The sequence below is a fragment of the Lithobates pipiens genome, unplaced genomic scaffold (assembly GCF_037356315.1).
Source record: "Lithobates pipiens isolate NorthernLeopardFrog02 unplaced genomic scaffold, aLitPip1_a1.2 Scaffold_27, whole genome shotgun sequence".
NCBI classification, from domain to species: Eukaryota; Metazoa; Chordata; class Amphibia; order Anura; family Ranidae; genus Lithobates; species Lithobates pipiens.
In genome coordinates this window covers 12,791,399-12,812,569 of record NW_027507788.1, presented here as the reverse complement: position 1 = coordinate 12,812,569, position 21,171 = coordinate 12,791,399, and the positions used below count along the sequence as shown (strand labels likewise).

Here is a 21,171-nt window from a genome sequence, read left to right as displayed (position 1 = left end):
GTTTTTTCCTTTATGTTATTTATTATTTTGTTATTATTATTATTATTTGTAAACTTGTGTTGAGTACAATGTAACGCAGATTTAGACGACTGCTACAATGTTTAATAAAGTTGTGTCAGTGCTGGGCCACCAGGGGGACACCTTCTAGGTAAAAAACTAAAAAGAAGAGGAAAACGATTTGGTTTCCTAGAAGTTTCGCAACACCTTGTCTGGCTGTCTTGCCGCACCCATATAAGTTTATATTATCGTTAATGGAGGACAGGCAGCCAAAGGCACCCACTCTGTGAAGAAGAATCGCAAAGATCCAACGGGTCCGTGAGTTAAAAACACAACTTTTCTTTTACGGCATTGCAGCCAGACCATCGAGTGTCTTTCTGTGTTAGTGGAGATCATTGGCATTCATTTTGAGCTGTGGATTAACCTTTTACTACACAGACATTTTTTTGCACACCTGTTAAAATGGACAAATTATTCCTGAAAATTTGTTAACCCCCCCCCCCAAACTTGGTGGGGGGGAGATTTACTAAAACTGGTGCACACAACATCCGGTGCAGCTTTGCATAGTAACCAATCAGCTTCCAGGTTCTATTGCCAACACTTAACTGAACAAGCTGAAGTTAGAAGCCGATTGGTTACCATGTACAGCTGCTCCAGATTCTGTGTGCAAATGTTTTAGTAAATCTGCTTCACGAAAGCGGGGACCCTGTTGAATAAAATGGTGGCAGTTTAAAAAAAATGTTTATGTGATAAAAATGAATAGACATGTGCAATTTGTTTCATTCCAAATTCCTTTTTTTTTTTCAAAATTCTGCATATTTGAATGAAAGACTATTTGACAAATTTTTTGGAAAACACATTTTCGAAAAGAACGAAAATTCTAAAGAATGAAAATCCGAAAGAACGAAAGACATTCGGATAATTTCATTTTTCGTATTTTCTATTATATTAAATTATTAACCAATAATATATATTTTTTGTATTATTATTATTATTATTATTAATCAATAAATAATAATAATAATAAGTATTATTATTTTTATTATAATAATAATAATAATAATAATAATAATAATAATAATAAAATGAAATGAAATGAAATTTGGAATGAAACACAATTTGTTTCATTCCAAATTCGTTTTTTTTTTTCTCAAAATTCTGCATATTTGAATGAAAGACTATTTGACAAATTTTTTGGAAAACACCAAAAATTCAAAAGAATGAAAATCCGAAAGAACGAAAGACATTCGGATAATTTAGTTTTTCGTATTTTCTATTATATTCAATTATTAACCAATAATATATATTTTTTGTATTACTATTATTATTATTATTATTATTATTATTATTATTAATAATAAATAATAATAATAATAATAAGTATTATTATTATTATTATTATTTGTATAATAATAATAATAAAATGAAATTTGGATTGAAACACAATTTGTTTTTTGTTTTTCGTATTTTCTATTATATTAAATTATTAACCAATTATATATTTTTTTCTATTATTATTATTAATATTATTATTATGAATCAATAAATAATAATAATGATAATTATTATTATAATAATAATAAAAATAATTATATACTATAATAATAGTTATAAACTATTAAATTATAGGTATTGGAATGTCCTTTCAAATTTGGCTAACTGTTAAGCTGGCCATACACCTATAGATTATCTACAGATTTTCTCTGGTTAGATGGAAAAAGTGGGAGATTCCTCCATCCACACAGTGATAGCGAACAATCTTGAACAAAATCTGTTGCACTTTTTCCATCTATCCATAGAAAATCTGCAGATAATCTATAGGTGTATGTCCAGCTTTAGTGAACGTAACAAATACGAATTTATCCGACGTTACGAATTATCCAAAATAACGAATGCCGCATCTAAGCGAATGCAACACAACGAATACGAATGCATCTGACGTTTCGAATGATCAAAATAAGGAATTCCGCATCTATACAAATGGAATGTAATGAATTTGAATGCATCCAAAGTTAAGAATTATTGAAATAAGGAATGCCAATCATAATGAATGATCTGATAAACAAAAAAAAAAAACAAATAAAACCAAAAAAAAATTTTTGGCAGTGCACGTCTATAAAATAATATCAATCAACACATTTTTTTTCAGTAAACTCACATAAGTTAACTATTCCTCCCACTGACACCAAGAAAGGAGCCCTATTCCTCCCATGAACAGCCAATGATGGGGCACTATTCCTTTCTCTAATACCAACGATAGGGCACTACTCCTCCCACTAATACCAATGATGGGGCACTATTCTTCCCACTAATACCAATGATGGGGCACTATTCAACAATAGGGAAAATGGGGACACCAACAATGGGGCACTATTCCTCCCACTGACACCAACAATGGGGCACTATTCCTCCCATGAACAATCAATGATGGGGCACTATTCCTCTCACTGACAGGAGCAATAGGGTACTATCCCTCCAACGAACACCAGTGATGGGGCACTATTCCTCCCACTAATACCAATGATGGGATACTATTCCTCTCTCTAATACCAATGATGGGGCAGTATTCAACAATGTGAACAATGGGGACAGTGGGGACACCAACAATGGGGCACTATTCCTCCCACTGACACCAACAATGTGGCAATATCCCTCCCACTAACACCAATGTTGGGACACTATTCCTCCCACTGACAGAAACAATGGGGCACTATTTAATAATACCAAAAATGCATTGTTTACTCCCACTGACGTCAGGACAACTTCTATTACCGATGGTCACAGTCCGGCCCCCACTAAAGTCAGAAGGACAGTAAAATAGCCCCTTTGTGTATAAAGTTTGGAGACCCCTGCCCTAGATCATTCACTGGAGGAGGATGAGATAATGGAGGTTTGCTGATCCCCCGCCTGTCATGCCGGTCTCATGTCTGCAGGTGGGACACGCAGAGCCCAGGACACATTAGGGGGGTAGTAAGGTGTGGGTGGTGCATACTTTGTGGAAGCGATCAGGCAGCTTTACAACCCCCCAGATCACTTCCAACTGAAAGCCCACCCCCCAGTTAACAGCCGTATGGCTGCTATTGGTCCAGGGGTGGAAAGGGGCCCCATTTGGTTGGTTTAGGCAATTTATACTGTAAAAAGCTGACCTGAAAAGAGAAGTCATCAAGATCACCAGTAATCACAGATTCTCTCTGCTTACAGGTTAGGATGGAACCCTCACATGTGCAAACAGTAATTCTAAGTCTATAAGGAAATCCCGGAGTGTTTGTTTAGTAATAACCTGATAAGATAGCTGAAGTTTACTGATAACAGTTCTGGAACACATTCATCGCTGTACTAAAGCAAACAATATTTATATAGTGATTTACCCCCCTCTGTGCTATTGTGTTTTGACAAGGGGCCGCGCCCTCCCGCTCCCCCCCCCCCACACTAAAACCAGCATGTCCATTTGACGGAAGCCGGTTGTGAAAGCGGCTTCTGTCGTACAAGGAGCTGTAGACACGTGCCGAAAGTCAGCCAGTTCCTGCCGTACCGACTGTTTTTTCAGTAGATTTATGGCCTGTGTGTACCAGGCTTAACTAATAACCTGATAAGAGAGCTGAAACAATTGGTTACTGCACAACAGCAGGCATAAGTTAAAGAGGAAGTTAACTCAGACAAAAAAATTAAATAAAAATAAGCCCTGCAAGGCAAAGGCATAATGAGCTAGTATGCATAGCATACTAGCTCATTATGAATAACTTACCTGAGAACAAAGCCCCCGAAGCGGTCCTCCATCTCCACCACCGCTATGTATCCCGGAGTAACTTCCGGGTCCTGCGGCTCCGACGCTGTGATTGGCGACGACGTCACTCCGGCGCATGCGCTCGGGCACCGTCATTGACGGCATATTAGCCTTTACTTGCGGCGCTCCCATTGCGCCTGCGCCGTTGTCTACGGCACGCATGCGCCGTAGACAGCGGTGCCCCCTTTTCTGAAATATCTCCTTAACCGTGTAGGTTTAGGACAGGGATATGCAATTAGCGGACCTCCAGCTGTTGCAGAACTACAAGTTCCATGAGGTATAGCAAGACTGACAGCCACAAGCATGACACCCAGAGGCATGATAGGTAGTTTTGCAACAGCTGGAGGTCCGCTAATTGCATATCCCTGGTTTAGGAGATATTTCTTGCACCCAGGCATGTACTGGCCATTGGGACTACCGGGAGTTTCCCGGTGGGCCGATGGCTCAGTGGGCCACTCTGATGTAAGGGGGCTGGTGATGGGACACTCTGATATAAGAGGTGCTGATGGGACACTCTGATGTAAGGGGGTGCTGATGGGACACTCTGTTTTAAGGGGGCTGGTGATGGGACAATCTGATGTAAGGGGGCTGGTGATGGGACACTCTGATGTAAGGCGATGCTGATGGGACACTCTGATGTAAGGGGATGCTGATGGGACACTCTGATGTAAGGGGATGCTGATGGGACACTCTGATGTAAGGGGATGCTGATGGGACACTCTGATGTAAGGGGACTGGTGATGGGACACTCTGATGTAAGGGGACTGGTGATGGGACACTCTGATGTAAGGGGGCTGGTGATGGGACACTCTGATGTAAGGGGGCTGGTGATGGGACACTCTGATGTAAGGGGGCTGGTGATGGGACACTCTGATATAAGAGGTGCTGATGGGACACTCTGATGTAAGGGGGTGCTGATGGGACACTCTGTTTTAAGGGGGCTGGTGATGGGACAATCTGATGTAGGGGGCTGGTGATGGGACACTCTGTTGTAAGGGGGCTGGTGATGGGACACTCTGATGTAAGGCGATGCTGATGGGACACTCTGATGTAAGGGGATGCTGATGGGACACTCTGATGTAAGGGGGCTGGTGATGGGACACTCTGATGTAAGGGGGCTGGTGATGGGACACTCTGATGTAAGGGGGCTGGTGATGGGACACTCTGATGTAAGGGAGCTGCTGATTGGACACTCTGATGTAAGGGGGCTGCTGATGGGACACTCTGATGTAAGGGGGCTGCTGATTGGACACTCTGATGTAAGGGAGTGCTGATGGGACACTCAAGATGTAAGTGGGCCGGTCTGGGTGAAGTCCAGGGCCAAATTTCTGTCCCAGTCCAGCCCTGCTTGCACCTACAGGTAAGCCTTAATCTAGGCTTAACTCTAGGTCAAAGTGGTCTGTAAGGGTTTACAACCACTTTAAGCCTCATACATACGATCGGATTTTCAGCAGGGAATTGTGTGATGGCAGACTGTTTGCCTAAAATCCGACCGTTAGTACGCTCCATCGGACAATTGCTGTCCAACTTTCGGCCAACAAATGTTGGATGGCAGGCTAGTAAATTTTCGGCGGACAGCGGTCTGTTGTCAGATTTTTCTATCGTCTGTACACAAGTCCATCACACAAAAGTCCAAAGTACAAACACGCATGTCAGGAAACAATGCTCACCAAATACGACATTGGCAGAAGGTGCCCAAAGGGTGGCGCTCAAGAGCTGAAATTCCACGTAGTACATCACTACATTCCTGTTTGTTGGCCGACAATTGTGCGCCGTTAGTATGCAAGACAGAATCCAAGCAAACGCCCTTCGGTCAAAAGTCTGCCACTTTGTCTGCCATCAATCTGATTGTGTGTACGAGGCTTTATACTTGCTAGCTATGGCACCTTAATTATTAGAAGCCTCAGCCATGTCAAGAATGTGTAATGCCGCGTACACACAGTCGGAATTTCGGCCAGCAAAAGACCAATGAGAGCTTTTCATTGTAAAATGCAACCGTGTGTATGCTCCATCGGACTCTTGCTGGCGGAAATTCGTCCAGCAAAAGATTGAGAACAGGTTCTCTATTTTTCCGACCGAAAAAGTTTTTCTATCGGAAATTCTGATCGTCTGTGGCAATTTCGACACGCAAAATTCCGACGCATGCTTGGAAACAATTTGACTCATGCTCGGAAGCACCGAACTTCATTTTCGTGGCTCGTCGCAGTGTTGTACATCACCGCGTTCTTTGATGGTCGGAATTTGGTGTGACCGTGTGTAGGCAACACAAGCTTGAGCGGAATTCCATCGGAATTCCATCAGAAAAAACATCCAAGGCTTTTCCAAAGAAAATTTCGATCGTGTGTACGCGGCATTAGGGCCCTTCCACACTGATATGTTTCTCCTGCATTGTTTACCTTGCAAGAAAAATGCAAGAAAAATATTTCCGTTTAAATCCAATGGCATTGTCCATTCTACTGCTTACAGGGGCGGTGCTTTTTGAAAAGTTCCAAATAAAACGAATAAACAATTGTCATAAATAAGCTCTATGGCTGAGTCTGGAGCTTAGTAAACAATTCAACTGTAGTCCATATTAATGAGTAAGTCCATAAAAAAATCCATAAGAACCTTACTTAAGCGGCAGGTCTGTGTGGGAGCAAGAAGCGGCTCTGGGCAAAGACACTAGGAAAGAACACATGCGCCATACGGCCCAAGGAAGGAGCACATGCTCCGCAAATGCGCCACTGCCGTATTCAAGCCATATCCGGCATGTGACGTCACGCCAGCCCAACCGTGTGTTCCACGGGACCAGGAAGTGTCGGTTCCCACCAGAACCCCCGACCATGGGCAGAAAGCCTGTCCTCCATCTGGGCTCCTGTTGATGTGCGCCTCTTCCAGTGGCGGCCCCTTCATGGGGGGGGCAGGGGCACCCCCCCAATCCATGTGCCCGGCCCCTAATCTACATGCAGGGTGCCGGATGCATGGATTCCAACAGTATTTTTTTTAAGCATGTGATTAGAGGCTGAGGCTCTAATTGGCTTCAAAAAATGGTGGGCTTGGGGTGCAGAGAACTGCGCCCCGAGCCCACCTAGTTGTGTGACTGTGATTCTCCTCCCAGCCAATCAGGAAGTGGGCCCTGTTCTGAGACCCAATTGGCCAGGGGGTCTTAGGACTCCCTGGCCAATCAGGTTTCAGGACACACTTCCTGTTCTCTGGGAGGAGAAGCAACAACCCAACTCTTCCTTCCCCCTGCCTCCTAAGGTAAGGTCAGTCCATCTAACATCGGGAGTGAGGGTTTGCTTGCGGCAATCGCCCCTCCTTCCAAACCACCGTCCGTCTCCTATGCTCATAATACAAGGTTCCAATGTACATGCAAATTAAAAAAACTTGTATATGTCCTTCTTGCAAATGTAAACAAGTGATTGCACCGTACAGTAAGGTATCACCTTCTAACGTGACGGTACCAATAAATATTAAAATCACCTATAAATCCATATATTTATAGGTGATTTTAATATTTATTGGTACCATCACGTTAGGAGCGCAACACCACTCTATAATTTTTATCTGTTTTACTTTGAGCTTTGTTTGACTCATACGGTGTGTGCAACACCTATCCAGGTATTCTTAATTTTTCCACAGTAGCGCAGGAGCTCCCTTGATATAATGCCAGAGTGATATAAGTAATTCTCAGGTCATAATAATATATATATATATATATACAGTGGTGTGAAAAAGTGTTTGCCCCCTTCCTCATTTCCTGTTCCTTTGCATGTTTGTCACACTTAAGTGTTTCGGAACATCAAACCAATTTAAACAATAGTCAAGGACAACACAAGTAAACACAAAATGCAATTTGTAAATGAAGGTGTTTATTATTAAAGGTGAAAAAAAATCCAAACCATCATGGCCCTGTGTGAAAAAGTGATTGCCCCCTAAACCTAATAACTGGTTGGGCCACCCTTAGCAGCAACAACTGCAACCAAGCGTTTGCGATAACGTGCAATGAGGCTTTTACAGCGTCCTGGAGGAATTTTGGCCCACTCATCTTTGCAGAATTGTCCTAATTCAGTTACATTAGAGAGTTTTCGAGCATGAACGGCCTTTTTAAGGTCATACCACAACATCTCAATAGGATTCAGGTCAGGACTTTGGCTAGGCCACTCCAAAGTCTTCATTTTGTTTTTCTTCAGCCATTCGGTGGTGGACTTGCTGGTGTGTTTAGGATCATTGTCCTGCTGCAGAACCCAAGTTGGTTTCAGCTTGAGTACACGAACAGATGGTCGGACATTCTCCTTCAGGATCTCTTGGTAGACAGCAGAATTCATAGTTCCTTTTATCACGGCAAGTCTTCCAGGTCCTGAAGCAGCAAAACAGCCCCAGACCATCACACTACCACCATCATATTTTACTGTTGGTATAATGTTCTTTTTATGAAATGCAGTGTTCCTTCTACGCCAGATATACTTGGACACACACCTTCCAAAGAGTTCCACTTTTGTCTCATCGGTCCACAGAATGTTGTCCCAAAAGTCTTGGGGATCATCAAGATGTGTTGTGGAGAAATTGAGACGAGCTTTGATGTTCTTTTTGCTCAGCAGTGGTTTTCTCCTTGGAACTCTGCCATGCAGGCCATTTTTGCCCAGTCTTTTCCTGATGGTGGAGGCATGAACGCTGACCTTAACTGAGGCAAGTGAGGCCTGCAGTTCCTTGGACGTTGTTGTGGGGTCTTTTGTGACCTCTTGGATGAGTCGTCGCTGCGCTCTTGGGGTAATTTTGGGCGGCCGGCCACTCCTGGGAAGGTTCACCACTGTTCCATGTCTTCGCCATTTGTGGATAATGGCTCTCACTGTGGTTCGCTGGATTCCCAAAGCTTTGGAAATGGCTTTATAACCCTTTCCAGACTGAAAGATCTCAATTACTTTCTTTCTCAATTGTTCATGAATTTCTTTGGGTCTCGGCATGATGTGTAGCTTTTAGGCCGGGTTCACACCGCTGCGATGCGGGAACGCCGCGAATCCGCGGCGTTTTCCCGCATCGCACACCTCCCGCCGGCAGTTCACACTGCCTTATGCGGACGGCTGGGAGTGTCAATGTTATGTTAATGACACCCCCAGATCCGTCCGCATATCGCAGTGCGATCTGCCGACTCGCACAGGAATCGGATCGCATGGTGTGAACCACCATGCGATCCGATTCTGTTGCGGACCAAAAAAAGGGTCCCGTGCGAGTTTGCTGCGGGAGCGCTGCGAATTCAGCCATACTCTCTGTATGGCTGAACTCGCATCGCTACGGAGATCGGATGTGATTTGCGGTGCGAATCACATCCGGATCTCCCCCCGCAGCAGTGTGAACCCAGCCTAAAGGATCTTCTGGTGGACCTTACTGTGTCAAGCAGCTCCTATTTAAGTGATGCCTTGATTGTGAACAGGTGTGGCAATAATCAGGCCTGGGTGTGGCTAGAGAAATTGAACTCAGGTGTGGACAACCACAGTTATAGTATGTTTTAACAAGGGGGGCAATCACTTTTTCACACAGGGCCATGATGGTTTGGATTTTTTTTCACCTTTAATAATAAACACCTTCATTTACAAATTGCATTTTGTGTTTACTTGTGTTGTCCTTGACTATTGTTTAAATTGGTTTGATGTTCCGAAACACTTAAGTGTGACAAACATGCAAAGGAACAGGAAATGAGGAAGGGGGCAAACACTTTTTCACACCACTGTATATATATATATATATATATATATATATATATATATATATATATATATATTTTTTTTTTTTTAATAGCAGAGACCCTAGAAAATAAAATGGCGGGCATTGCAATATTTTATATCACAGTTTATTTGTGCAGCAGTCTTTCATTTTTTTGAAAGAAGAAACAATAAAAAAAATGAATAAAAAGATAATATATATTTTTTTGTTTTGTATAATGTTTTACTTTGAGCTTTGTTTGACTCATACGGTGTGTGCAGCACCTATCCAGGTATTCTTAATTTTTCCACAGTAGCGCAGGAGCTCTCTTGTTATAACGCCAGAGTGATGGTGTAGGCTTAAAAACGAAAAACCGTGGATACAGACAGAACAAGCAGCGATAGATATCCCATTGGAAGGATTAGTGTGGATTCCAGATACAGAAATACCAATAGGAATGAGAAAACATCCAATACTAGGGGAGACATAACTAAAAGAGTATTTAGGAAAACATCTATTTCAAGAATTCCCAGTCCGCTCCTTCCTATCCTTGGTACCCCAGCATTTCTACCGGGAATGACAGATCCAAAATTTAAAACAATACGAGACAGAGGCATGAGCAGAATTTGTCATTTTTCGGTAGGCAATCGGTTAATGACTAAAAAAGATATTGAAAAAGGAATGACATTAGGGCTAGATCCTTTCAGAATGAGGCAATTAGAAGCCTTTATTAGATGTAAATCAAAGGTATACGTAGAAATAAGGGCATTGACTGAGTTTGAAGAGATCTGTTTGAAAGGAGAGGAACTGAGACATCTGATGTCTTATTTCTATAGTATGTTAATAGAACAGGAGACTTCACAAGATTTGCCCTTTCTGCAGGTTTGGGAAAGAGACTTAGGGACTACGTTTTCCCCAGAACAAAAGAATAAGATGTTGCTGTTTAATCAAAAGGCCTCGATGGCAAGCAGATATCAAGAAGGGGGATAAAAGATCCTTACTAGGTGGTATAGAACACCAAAAGTGTTATATCAAATGTACCCCCAGATATCAGAGACATGTTGGAGATGTCATGGAGCAGAGGGAACATTATTACATATATTTTGGGAATGTCCAAAAATTAGAGTGTTCTGGGGGATGGTAGCTGATACTATTGTAAGGATTACAGGAATTGACCTGGGAGATAAACCGGCAACTTTTCTGTTGCTGGACATCCCAATGGCAATAGAAAGATTCAAAAATTCTTTGCTGAGACATTTATTGATAGCAGCAAGGGCATGTATCCCGGTTCTGTGGAAAAAAAGCAACCCTCCAGCTAGAGCACAGTGGTTTCAGAGAATTGCAGAAATCCAACAAATGGGAAATTTAACAATGACAATGAGAGATCAAGATGAGAAATATCAGAAGATTTGGGCTCCATATCTAAATTATAGAGAAAGTATGATGTAAAACATTTGAAATATGATAGAGCAGGCGGGTTGTGGTGGTGGGGGGGGGGGGGGGGGAGTGAGGGGGGGGGGGGATTATAGTGAAAATTCCAAATTTTTTTTTTTTTTTTTTTAGTTTGTATATTTATTTATTTATTTTTCTGGGAGGGAAGGGTGAGGGTGGGGGGAGGATGACGTGGAATTGAGGTATGGATTGAAATATTATAAGATTGTTATAGCTGTTAAAGAAGTTGTAGATGTATAACAAAATGTAATGTGAAATCTATGGAAAGAAAAGATGAAAAAATAAAGAATTTATAAAAAAAAATAACGCCAGAGTGATATCAGTAATTCTCAGGTCATAATAATATATATTTATGTGTATATATATATATAGATATATACAGTGGTGTGAAAAAGTGTTTGCCCCCTTCCTCATTTCCTGTTCCTTTGCATGTTTGTCACACTTAAGTGTTTCAGAACATCAAACCAATTTAAACAATAGTCAAGGACAACACAAGTAAACACAAAATGCAATTTGTAAATGAAGGTGTTTATTATTAAAGGTGAAAAAAAATCCAAACCATCATGGCCCTGTGTGAAAAAGTGATTGCCCCCTAAACCTAATAACTGGTTGGGCCACCCTTAGCAGCAACAACTGCAACCAAGCGTTTGCGATAACGTGCAATGAGGCTTTTACAGCGTCCTGGAGGAATTTTGACCCACTCATCTTTGCAGAATTGTCCTAATTCAGTTACATTAGAGGGTTTTCGAGCATGAACGGCCTTTTTAAGGTCATACCACAACATCTCAATAGGATTCAGGTCAGGACTTTGGCTAGGCCACTCCAAAGTCTTCATTTTGTTTTTCTTCAGCCATTCGGTGGTGGACTTGCTGGTGTGTTTAGGATCATTGTCCTGCTGCAGAACCCAAGTTTGTTTCAGCTTGAGTACACGAACAGATGGTCGGACATTCTCCTTCAGGATCTCTTGGTAGACAGCAGAATTCATAGTTCCTTTTATCACGGCAAGTCTTCCAGGTCCTGAAGCAGCAAAACAGCCCCAGACCATCACACTACCACCACCATATTTTACTGTTGGTATAATGTTCTTTTTATGAAATGCAGTGTTCCTTCTACGCCAGATATACTTGGACACACACCTTCCAAAGAGTTCCACTTTTGTCTCATCGCTCCACAGAATGTTGTCCCAAAAGTCTTGGGGATCATCAAGATGTGTTGTGGAGAAATTGAGACGAGCTTTGATGTTCTTTTTGCTCAGCAGTGGTTTTCTCCTTGGAACTCTGCCATGCAGGCCATTTTTGCCCAGTCTTTTCCTGATGGTGGAGGCATTAACGCTGACCTTAACTGAGGCAAGTGAGGCCTGCAGTTCCTTGGACGTTGTTGTGGGGTCTTTTGTGACCTCTTGGATGAGTCGTCGCTGCGCTCTTGGGGTCATTTTGGGCGGCCGGCCACTCCTGGGAAGGTTCACCACTGTTCCATGTCTTCGCCATTTGTGGATAATGGCTCTCACTGTGGTTCGCTGGATTCCCAAAGCTTTGGAAATGGCTCTATAACCCTTTCCAGACTGATAGATCTCAATTACTTTCTTTCTCAATTGTTCCTGAATTTCTTTGGGTCTCGGCATGATGTGTAGCTTTTAAGGATCTTCTGGTGGACCTTACTGTGTCAAGCAGCTCCTATTTAAGTGATGCCTTGATTGTGAACAGGTGTGGCAATAATCAGGCCTGGGTGTGGCTAGAGAAATTGAACTCAGGTGTGGACAACCACAGTTATAGTATGTTTTAACAAGGGGGGCAATCACTTTTTCACACAGGGCCATGATGGTTTGGATTTTTTTCACCTTTAATAATAAACACCTTCATTTACAAATTGTAAATGAAGTGTTTACTTGTGTTGTCCTTGACTATTGTTTAAATTGGTTTGATGTTCCGAAACACTTAAGTGTGACAAACATGCAAAGGAACAGGAAATGAGGAAGGGGGCAAACACTTTTTCACACCACTGTATATACATATATCTATATATATATATATATATATATATATATATATATCTATCTATATATATATATATATATATATATATATATATATATAATATTTTTATTTTTTTAATAGCAGAGACCCTAGAAAATAAAATGGCGGGCATTGCAATATTTTATATCACAGTTTATTTGTGCAGCAGTCTTTCATTTTTTTTGAAAGAGGAAACAATTAATAAAATAAATAAAAAATAATATATATTTTTTTTGTTTTGTATAATGTGAAAGATGATGTTACACAAAGTAAATAGATACCTAACATGTCATGCGTTCAAATTGCACACACTTGTGAAATGGTGACAAATTACGATACTTAAAAATATCCATAGGCGATGGTTAAAAAAATGTTGACGGTCATCTATATAGAGTTACAGAGGAGGTCCAGTGCTAGAATTATTGCTCTCACTATTGCTTACACTTGCGGGTGCAACTTACATATGTGTTTGCTTCTGTGCGTGAGCACGGAGGGATGGGGTGCTTTAAATTTATTTAATTAATTTATTTATTTATTTATACTGTCCCTTTAAATTAATTATTTTTTTCTTTGATCGCTTTTATTGCTCTCACATGGAATGTAAACATCCCTTGTGATAGTAATAGTCATTTGTCAGGTTATTGTTTGAAGGTATCTGGGCTCTATAACACCCCCAAATCCCTCCTTTCCACTAAAGCATTCTAAATGGCAAGTTTGGTTATTTTGAATACTGACATTTTTTTTTTTTTTTTAATCTAGTGCCTAAAAAAAAAAAAAAAATGGTACCGGGTACCATATCATCCCGGGTACAGTTTGGTGTGTATTGCTAGTTTTTTGTTTTGTTTTTCTTGGGAGAATGCATGTGACCAGCACAGGACCAATCAGCACTGTCCAGACAGAGGATCAGGGGAGTATGAAAACTCCTCCTACAAGCTTTATGCAAACACTGAGAGGAAGTCACAAGACTGCTATATACTACCGATGCAAAAAGATATTTAGCAGTTTATATTAAGTAAAATAATTGCATTTCCATGGTCTGTGTACTGTGGGAGACCAGATATATACACTGTAAAAAAAATAAAAAAAATACTTAATAAAATTGTGGCAACAGATTACAAGCAATATTAATAATTCAATTCAACAATTAAGAATTAATATTAATTTATGATGCTGTATGCTTTTAATTTTTGCAATATGAAAAACAATAAAAAGAAAGAATCCAAAAAAAAAAAAGAATTAAGATAAATTTAATCAAATAATTTTCTTAAAAGTCAAACATTCAAAATAAGTAAATGCAAATCACACACAAGAAAAAATTGTCAATTTAAAATAAAAATTGAACTGAACGTTTAGGGGAATTGAGTTTTCCTCCCCCGGATGTGCTTTGTTTTGTCTGCTGACTCAGATTTTGTTAAATTTTTGTGTACTATGAGGGAGCGTGCCTGTGCAGCTTATGTCATTATTGGAAATTTCCATTCTAGATTGTGAAAAGATGGATGAAGAACAGCTCACCATTCCAGTGCAGGAGACTCGGTAAGTGAAAAAAATTTCTGAGCAATTAATTCAACATTATAGAACATTTATATGACATCACGGAATAATTGAAAGCTGAAGTTTAACCACTTGAGCTCTGAAAGGTTTTGCAAGGGGGTACATTTTTTTGCTGCTCTACTTTGACTGGTAATTGTGTGGACATGCAGCGCTTGACCCAAATTAAATTAATATAATTTTTTTTTCCCCACAAATACAACTTTCTTTTGATGGTATTTGATCACCACTATGGTGATCACCACCATACGCGGGAGTGATGTCATCGTGGCTCCGGCCAATCACAGCGCCAGAGCCACGATACCCAGAAGGAAGATGGATGCTTCGTGAAAAAGGGGACATCGGTGACTTCGCTGGCTCCTGTGTCAGGTAAGTGACGCATAATGGGCTACTATTCGATGCATAGTAGCCCATTATGCTTTTCCTTTGGGTTTACCCCATCAGGGTTTACTTCCTCTTTTATCAGAACAAAATAAACAGCAACTTGGGCACAGTGGCTGCGTTTGATGGGCACAGTGGCTGCGTTTGATGGGCACAGTGGCTGCATTTGATGGGCACAGTGGCTGCGTTTGATGGGCACAGTGGCTGCATTTGATGGAACAGTGGCTGCGTTTGATGGGCACAGTGGCTGTGTTTTATGGGCAAAGTGGCTGCGTTTGATGGGCACAGTGGCTGCAATTGATGTGTTTTTTTTCCAAAATGTTTTCAGTTTGTTTGCGCCCCTCCAAAAATTTTGAGCACCAGCCGCCACTGGTGGGGGGGCATATGTGTGTTACATCAGTGCGAAGGGTGAATCTATACATTCTTTTATACAGGGCCATCTTTAATAGTGAATGGGCCCTGGGCAAACATTTTCTTGGCCCCCCCCCCCCCACATTCTAAGACATACAATAAAAATAGCAGGTCGGCTCAAAATCAGTTTAGTGCAGCACATCACGCAGTGATTGAAATTGGTTGCCAGAAATTACAGCCTATCCTTATCGCTCACTGATTGGTTGCGAGATATTACAGCAGATCACTACTGTTCACTGATTGGTTGCTAGAGGTTACTGCACACCATTACAGCTCACTGATTGGGTTGCTAGAGGTTACTGCACAGTGCACACCCTTACCGCTCACTGATTGTGTTGCTAGAGGTTACTGTACACCATTACCGCTCACTGATTGGGTTGCTAGAAGTTACTGCACACCATTACTTCTCACTGATTGTGTTGCTATAGGTTACAGCACACCATCACTGCTCACTGATTGTGTTGCTATAGGTTACTGCACACCATAACCACTCATTTATTGGATTGCTAAACGTTAGTGCACACAGCACCGCTCACTGATTGGGTTGCTAGAAGTAAGTGCACACCATCACGCTCACTGATTGGGTTGCTATAAGTGCACACCATCACCGCTCACTGATTGGGTTGCTATAAGTGCACACCATCACCGCTCACTGATTGGGTTGCTAGAAGTAAGTGCACACCATCACCGCTCACTGATTGGGTTGCTAGAAGTAAGTGCACACCATCACCGCTCACTGATTGGGTTGCTAGAAGTAAGTGCACACCATCACCGCTCACTGATTGGGTTGCTAGAGATTACTGCACACCATTACTGCTCACTGATTGTGTTGCTATAGGATACTGCACACCATCACTGCTCACCCATTGGTTGCTAGAAGTTACTGCACACTGATTTCTGTAACTGTCCCCGCCCGGCCTCTCTTCCTTGTCCAATCAGGGAATGCTTTGTATTCATTCAAAAAAAATGCAAGGCGTCCTCTGCCAAGTGACCGATCTAAGACCCGTAAGATAATTATGATCCACCCACAGGGATCAGCCAAGCTGGACCAATGTAAGTAGTGCAATAAACATTGTACCATAAGTTTAGCTTTAATTGTATTTATTTATGCATGTATTACTGTATATGAGTAGAGGGTGAATAGCATGGGGTAATGGCATGTATAGTTATACCAAACTTTGCAGTCTGGATGAAGAGTCAGAGCTGTCCAGTTCCTCTGCCAGTCTCCTTTCTTCTCTGCAAGATTCAAACTGCCGTCAGAAAATGATTGTAAGCTCTTCTGATCTGGATTCCCTTTGTAGTGTATCACGATAAATTTTCTATCCATCGCAAAGCTGTAGCAGCCCCTGTATGTCCTTGCATTATACAGTGCTAGCTTGATGGCAACCAGTGCGGGCAGGCACCACTTCACTCCACGCCGCGGTCTCACACTCTTCCTCTGCTCCTCCGATCAGGTACACTGTGCACAGCGCACGCATTGCAAGGGGTGGGGCCAGAGCATCAGTGGAGCTCAAGGCCCCGCCCACCCGCGGCCTGCTCCTCAGTCGAAAAAACACAGCACTGGTGCTAACTTCTGCACTGTGGGCGTGCTGCCGCCACTGATGACAGTGACAGACTGTCTGCCTGGCTGTGTGTGGGGATTTTCAGCACCGATTTGCAGGCAGAACGCGGGTTTAACGGTGACAGGGCCCTAGGCCGCTGCCCGTTTGCCCTGCGGTAAAGACGGCTCTTTACTCCTACTATGGATACTCTGGAAATGTATAATTTGGACCGCTGTATATGCAGAGGTCCAATGGCGTGGGATACTGGTTTTCCATCCTGAATCTTTACATTTTCTCATCCATATGGTCGAAAATTAAGTCAATAACCTTTAGAAAATTGAATAAATGTTCTGAAACAAGTTGTTTTCCAACAAAATACTACTGGTGTATGGTTACTTTCATTTATGAGATGTATTCCCTAATTAGAGCTGTTATTTCTCTTTTTTATAGTCCATCCTGCAGATGTAGACCATGGAGGATGGACAGAAGAGTGCAAGAGTTTAAGATCACAGTCTCGGAAGATGGCAAGAGTATGGATACAATGGACGCCCCCAGTGAGCGGGCTTTGCAGGACATCATGGATTGGAGACCAGGTACATTTAGTCTAGCAGCCTTGCTTGGGTAAACTGAATTGGTCAACTGAACTGCCGCAGCCTCAGCCAGACCCCTCCACCTTCTTCCTTGTCTTCATTTTGCTAATTTGTTTCCCTAGGAAATCAGAATGAAGAGTTTTCTCATTACCAACATTTTGGCAAAATGGGGGGAAATTTGGGCAAAATTTTGCCCTTCAAAAGTCAATGGGAAAGATACAATGGAAGTGCTTTTTTGTGTTTCTCAAGTACAAGGACTCCTAAAGTTTAGGGAAGCTCCTTTCATCTATCATCATGGTCCTGTTCTTGTGCCCTAACCCTAGTGTGAAGCTGGCCATACACCCTTATGCTGCGTACACACCACCGGAATTTCCATCAACAAATGTTCGATGTGAGCTTGTTGTTGGAAATTTCGACCGTGTGTAGGCTCCATCGGACATTTGCTGTCGGAATTTCCGGCAATAAAAATTTGAGAGCTGGATCTCAATTTTTCCGACAACAAAATCCGTTGGCGTAAAATTCAGAGCGCGTGTAGACAATTTCCGACGCACAAAAGTCCACGCATGCTCTGAATCAAGCAGAAGAGCCGCACTGGCTATTAAACTTCATTTTTCTTGGCTCGTTGTACGTGTTGTTCGTCACTGCGTTCTTGACGTTCGGAATTTCCGAAAACATTTGTGCGACCGTGTGTATGCAAGACAAGTTTGAGCCAACATCCGTTGAAAAAAAATCCACGTTTTTTTGTTGTCGGAAAATCCGATTGTGTGTACGCGGCAATAGATTTCCTTCATTCAGGCTGCAGACTGAACAAAATAAATCTAACTGATTTCTTCATCCACACCAAACCGCAAAGATTGCAGGAATCTCCCACTGCACCCATTGCGTTCTGAAAGCCCTTGTCTCTGGCTCTTAGAATACCTGAACAATGGCTGCATCTGATTGGATACAGGTGCTGTTTGGCCAACAGATTTCCATCTGGCTCCCTCAATTTTTTATTCAAAGAATGTAGGGCAGAGTGGTGCCAACAAGGCCACTTACTGATTTCATTTTGGCCAGTTCATTAGGAAATGGCTCAAATTTGTTCATGGTCTGGCCAACTTAAAGTGGTTCTAAAGGCAGAAGGTTTTTTTTTTTTTTAATCTTAATACATTCTATTCGTTAAGATTGAAAACTTTCTGTGTGCAGCAGCCCCTCTCAGCCCCCCTATTACCTACCTGAGCCCCATCATGATCCAGCGATGTCACTCGAGAGCCTCGGCTGTCGGGGACTCTCCCTCCTCATTGTCTGAGACAGCAGCTGGCGCCATTGGCTCCCACTGCTGTCATTCAAAGTCAGTAAAACATCGCAGAGAGAGAGAGGGGGTGGGGTCTGTGTCTGAATGGATGCACAGAGCAGCGGCTCGGCTTGGGTGCTCCCGTAGCAAGCTGCTTGCTGTGGGGTCACTCAGCAGAAGGGAGGGGCCAGGAGCGCTGGCGAGGGACCCGAAAAGAGGAGGATCGGGGCTGCTCTGTGCAAAACCACTGCATACAGCAGGTAAGTATGACATGTTCGTTATTTTTTAACAAAAAAAAAACTAAGACTTTAAATGGGTTGTAAACCCTTGTGTTTTGTCACCTTAATGCATCCTATGCATTAAGGTGAAAAAACACCTGGCAGTCACCGCCCCCCAGCCTTAATGTTTTACTTTCCTGAGCCCCTTCATCTCTTCGGTGGGGACGCGCTGTCTCCTCCCTTAATTGGATAGATTGATAACAGCGCAGCCATTGGCTCCCGCTGCTATCAATCAAATCCAATGATGTGGGCGCCGGGGCCAAGTTCGGCATTCGTGTCTGTGGACGCAAATGCTGGACATGGGAGCACGCCCACAAGGTAACCCCCTCGGGAGAGCCCTTTTCCTAGGAGGTTATCTGATATGGAGAGGACCCCCCGAGAGCTGCCGTGGAACCCCAGAAGAGGATGTTCAGGGCCACTCTGTGCAGAATGAGCTGCAGAATGGAGGTAAGTATGACATATTTGTTATTTAAAAAAAAAAAAAAACAATCCTTAAGGCTCGGTTCACACCAGACGCGGCACGACTTGCCGCGCCGCGACCTGACAAGTCGCCCCCGTTCTGTACTACGGAACCGTTCTAATAGGAGCGACTCGAGTCGCTCCGACTTAGAAAAAAGGTTCCTGTACTACTTTTGCGGCGACCTCGGGCGACTTGCATTGACTTCTATACAGAAGTCGTTTTGCAAGTCGCCGCTGAGGTCGCGGCAGGTCGCGGCGCGGCAAGTCGTGCCGCGTCTGGTGTGAACCGAGCCTTACAATCACTTTAATATAATTTTAACTCTAACAGTGACCCTAGCCCTTTGTTTATAAACAAAGTAATGTGATAATTATGTCAGCACTGATGTTATGGTTATGGCTTTGTTGCTGAAAGCCAGGTCACACGGCAACATGGAATGACAAACAGAGCCCCATCACATTGCTGGGGGTCTCATAGCTAGGAACAGTGCCCTTTTTTTAAGCTAACCCCTTTATTTTGCCCCCTGCTACCCTCCACTGTACCCTACCTTCCACCCCACCCCCTTTTACTTCCTCACAGTCTCCCCACCTCCACCCATTCCCTCTAAAACACAAAGTTTATCCTGCCATCCTATAGCATACTGTATCTATTATAATATCTACTATATTTGTTATTGACGATAGATGACGACACCCTAGAGGAAGCCGATAGCGATGGTGATAGCGATGGTGATATCGATGGCGACAGCGATGGCAATATCAATGGTGATAGCGATGGTGATATCAATGGTGATAGCGATGGTGATAGCGATGGCGACAGCGATGGCAATATCAATGGTGATAGCGATGGTGATATCAATGGTGATAGCGATGGTGATAGCGATGGTGATATCGATGGCGACAGCGATGGCAATATCAATGGTGATAGCGATGGTGATAGCGATGGTGATATCGATGACGATAGCGATAGTGATAGCGATGGCGATAGCGATGGTGATAGTAAGCTCCAAGATGAAGGTCTGCCCACAGAAGTGCCATCGTCAGAATTACAAGTTTTGAACATCCTCCAGAATATGATGGGGACCTTCCACCAACTGGAGAGCCGTCTGAGTCGCATGGAGGAAAAACTGGATAGGATTGAGCAGCAGACCTCAAAGAATTAATTTATGTTTTATTATATTTAATTTATTAAAATTAGAAATGTGATGATTTGTAGTGGAATTATGTTTTGTTCAGTATTTTATTTATTGTTAGCCATAGGATTTTATGAAATTTCCTTATTAGCATTTCACAAGTTACAAACACTTGGTAGAAGAGTCAACAATAGGGGTGCAAAAGCTATAAGTGAGATCAAATAAACAGTGCTCATAAGAAAATGGGACAATTTAGCATCCACAAAGTGTGATGATTGTAGAAAAAAACAGTATACTGCAAATAAATATACAGGATCTCACACAAGTGAGCAGGGGTGGACTGACAACTCATGGGGCCCCCGGGCAATAGGAAATTATGGGGCCCCCAGGCAATCAGAGATTATGAGGCCACACAGTATACAATCACAAAGTATACACAGACATGTTTCTATTGGCTGAGAAGGTACTGGAGAGGTAGGGCAGCTATAATCTTGGGATTTTTAGACCAAAAGGACATTTCAGAGACAGATGTAAATAAAACACAGATTTTTACATACTGTCCCTGGTTTTACTGAGGCTGGCAACCCTGATGGGGCCCCCCTAGTGGCCCGGGCCCTTGGGCAGTGCCCAAGTGGC

General features: G+C 42.5%; 1 protein-coding gene and 1 long non-coding RNA gene across 10 annotated transcripts in view; one reads left to right on the top strand and one right to left on the bottom strand.

Annotated features, from left to right (window-relative positions):
• LOC143933537 (uncharacterized) overlaps positions 1-21,171 on the bottom strand; it is a 483,729-nt gene that overhangs the window by 195,840 nt on the left and 266,718 nt on the right. The window lies entirely within an intron of this gene.
• On the top strand, positions 163-20,565 carry LOC143933318 (uncharacterized). The gene is made up of 4 exons (XM_077456192.1): positions 163-311; positions 14,406-14,457; positions 17,256-17,398; positions 20,087-20,565. The coding sequence occupies exons 2-4, from the start codon at positions 14,417-14,419 to the stop codon at positions 20,563-20,565; spliced, it is 663 nt and encodes a 220-aa protein (XP_077312318.1). The 5' UTR covers positions 163-311; positions 14,406-14,416.

Bases quoted from the DNA above. Each gene is read 5' to 3' on its own strand.
- LOC143933318 (XM_077456192.1), top strand. From the start codon at position 14,417: ATGGATGAAGAACAGCTCACCATTCCAGTGCAGGAGACTCG. The intron at 14,458-17,255 runs GTAAGTGAAAAA...TCTTTTTTATAG, and splicing joins ATTCCAGTGCAGGAGACTCG to TCCATCCTGCAGATGTAGAC. The intron at 17,399-20,086 runs GTACATTTAGTC...TATTGACGATAG, and splicing joins CATCATGGATTGGAGACCAG to ATGACGACACCCTAGAGGAA.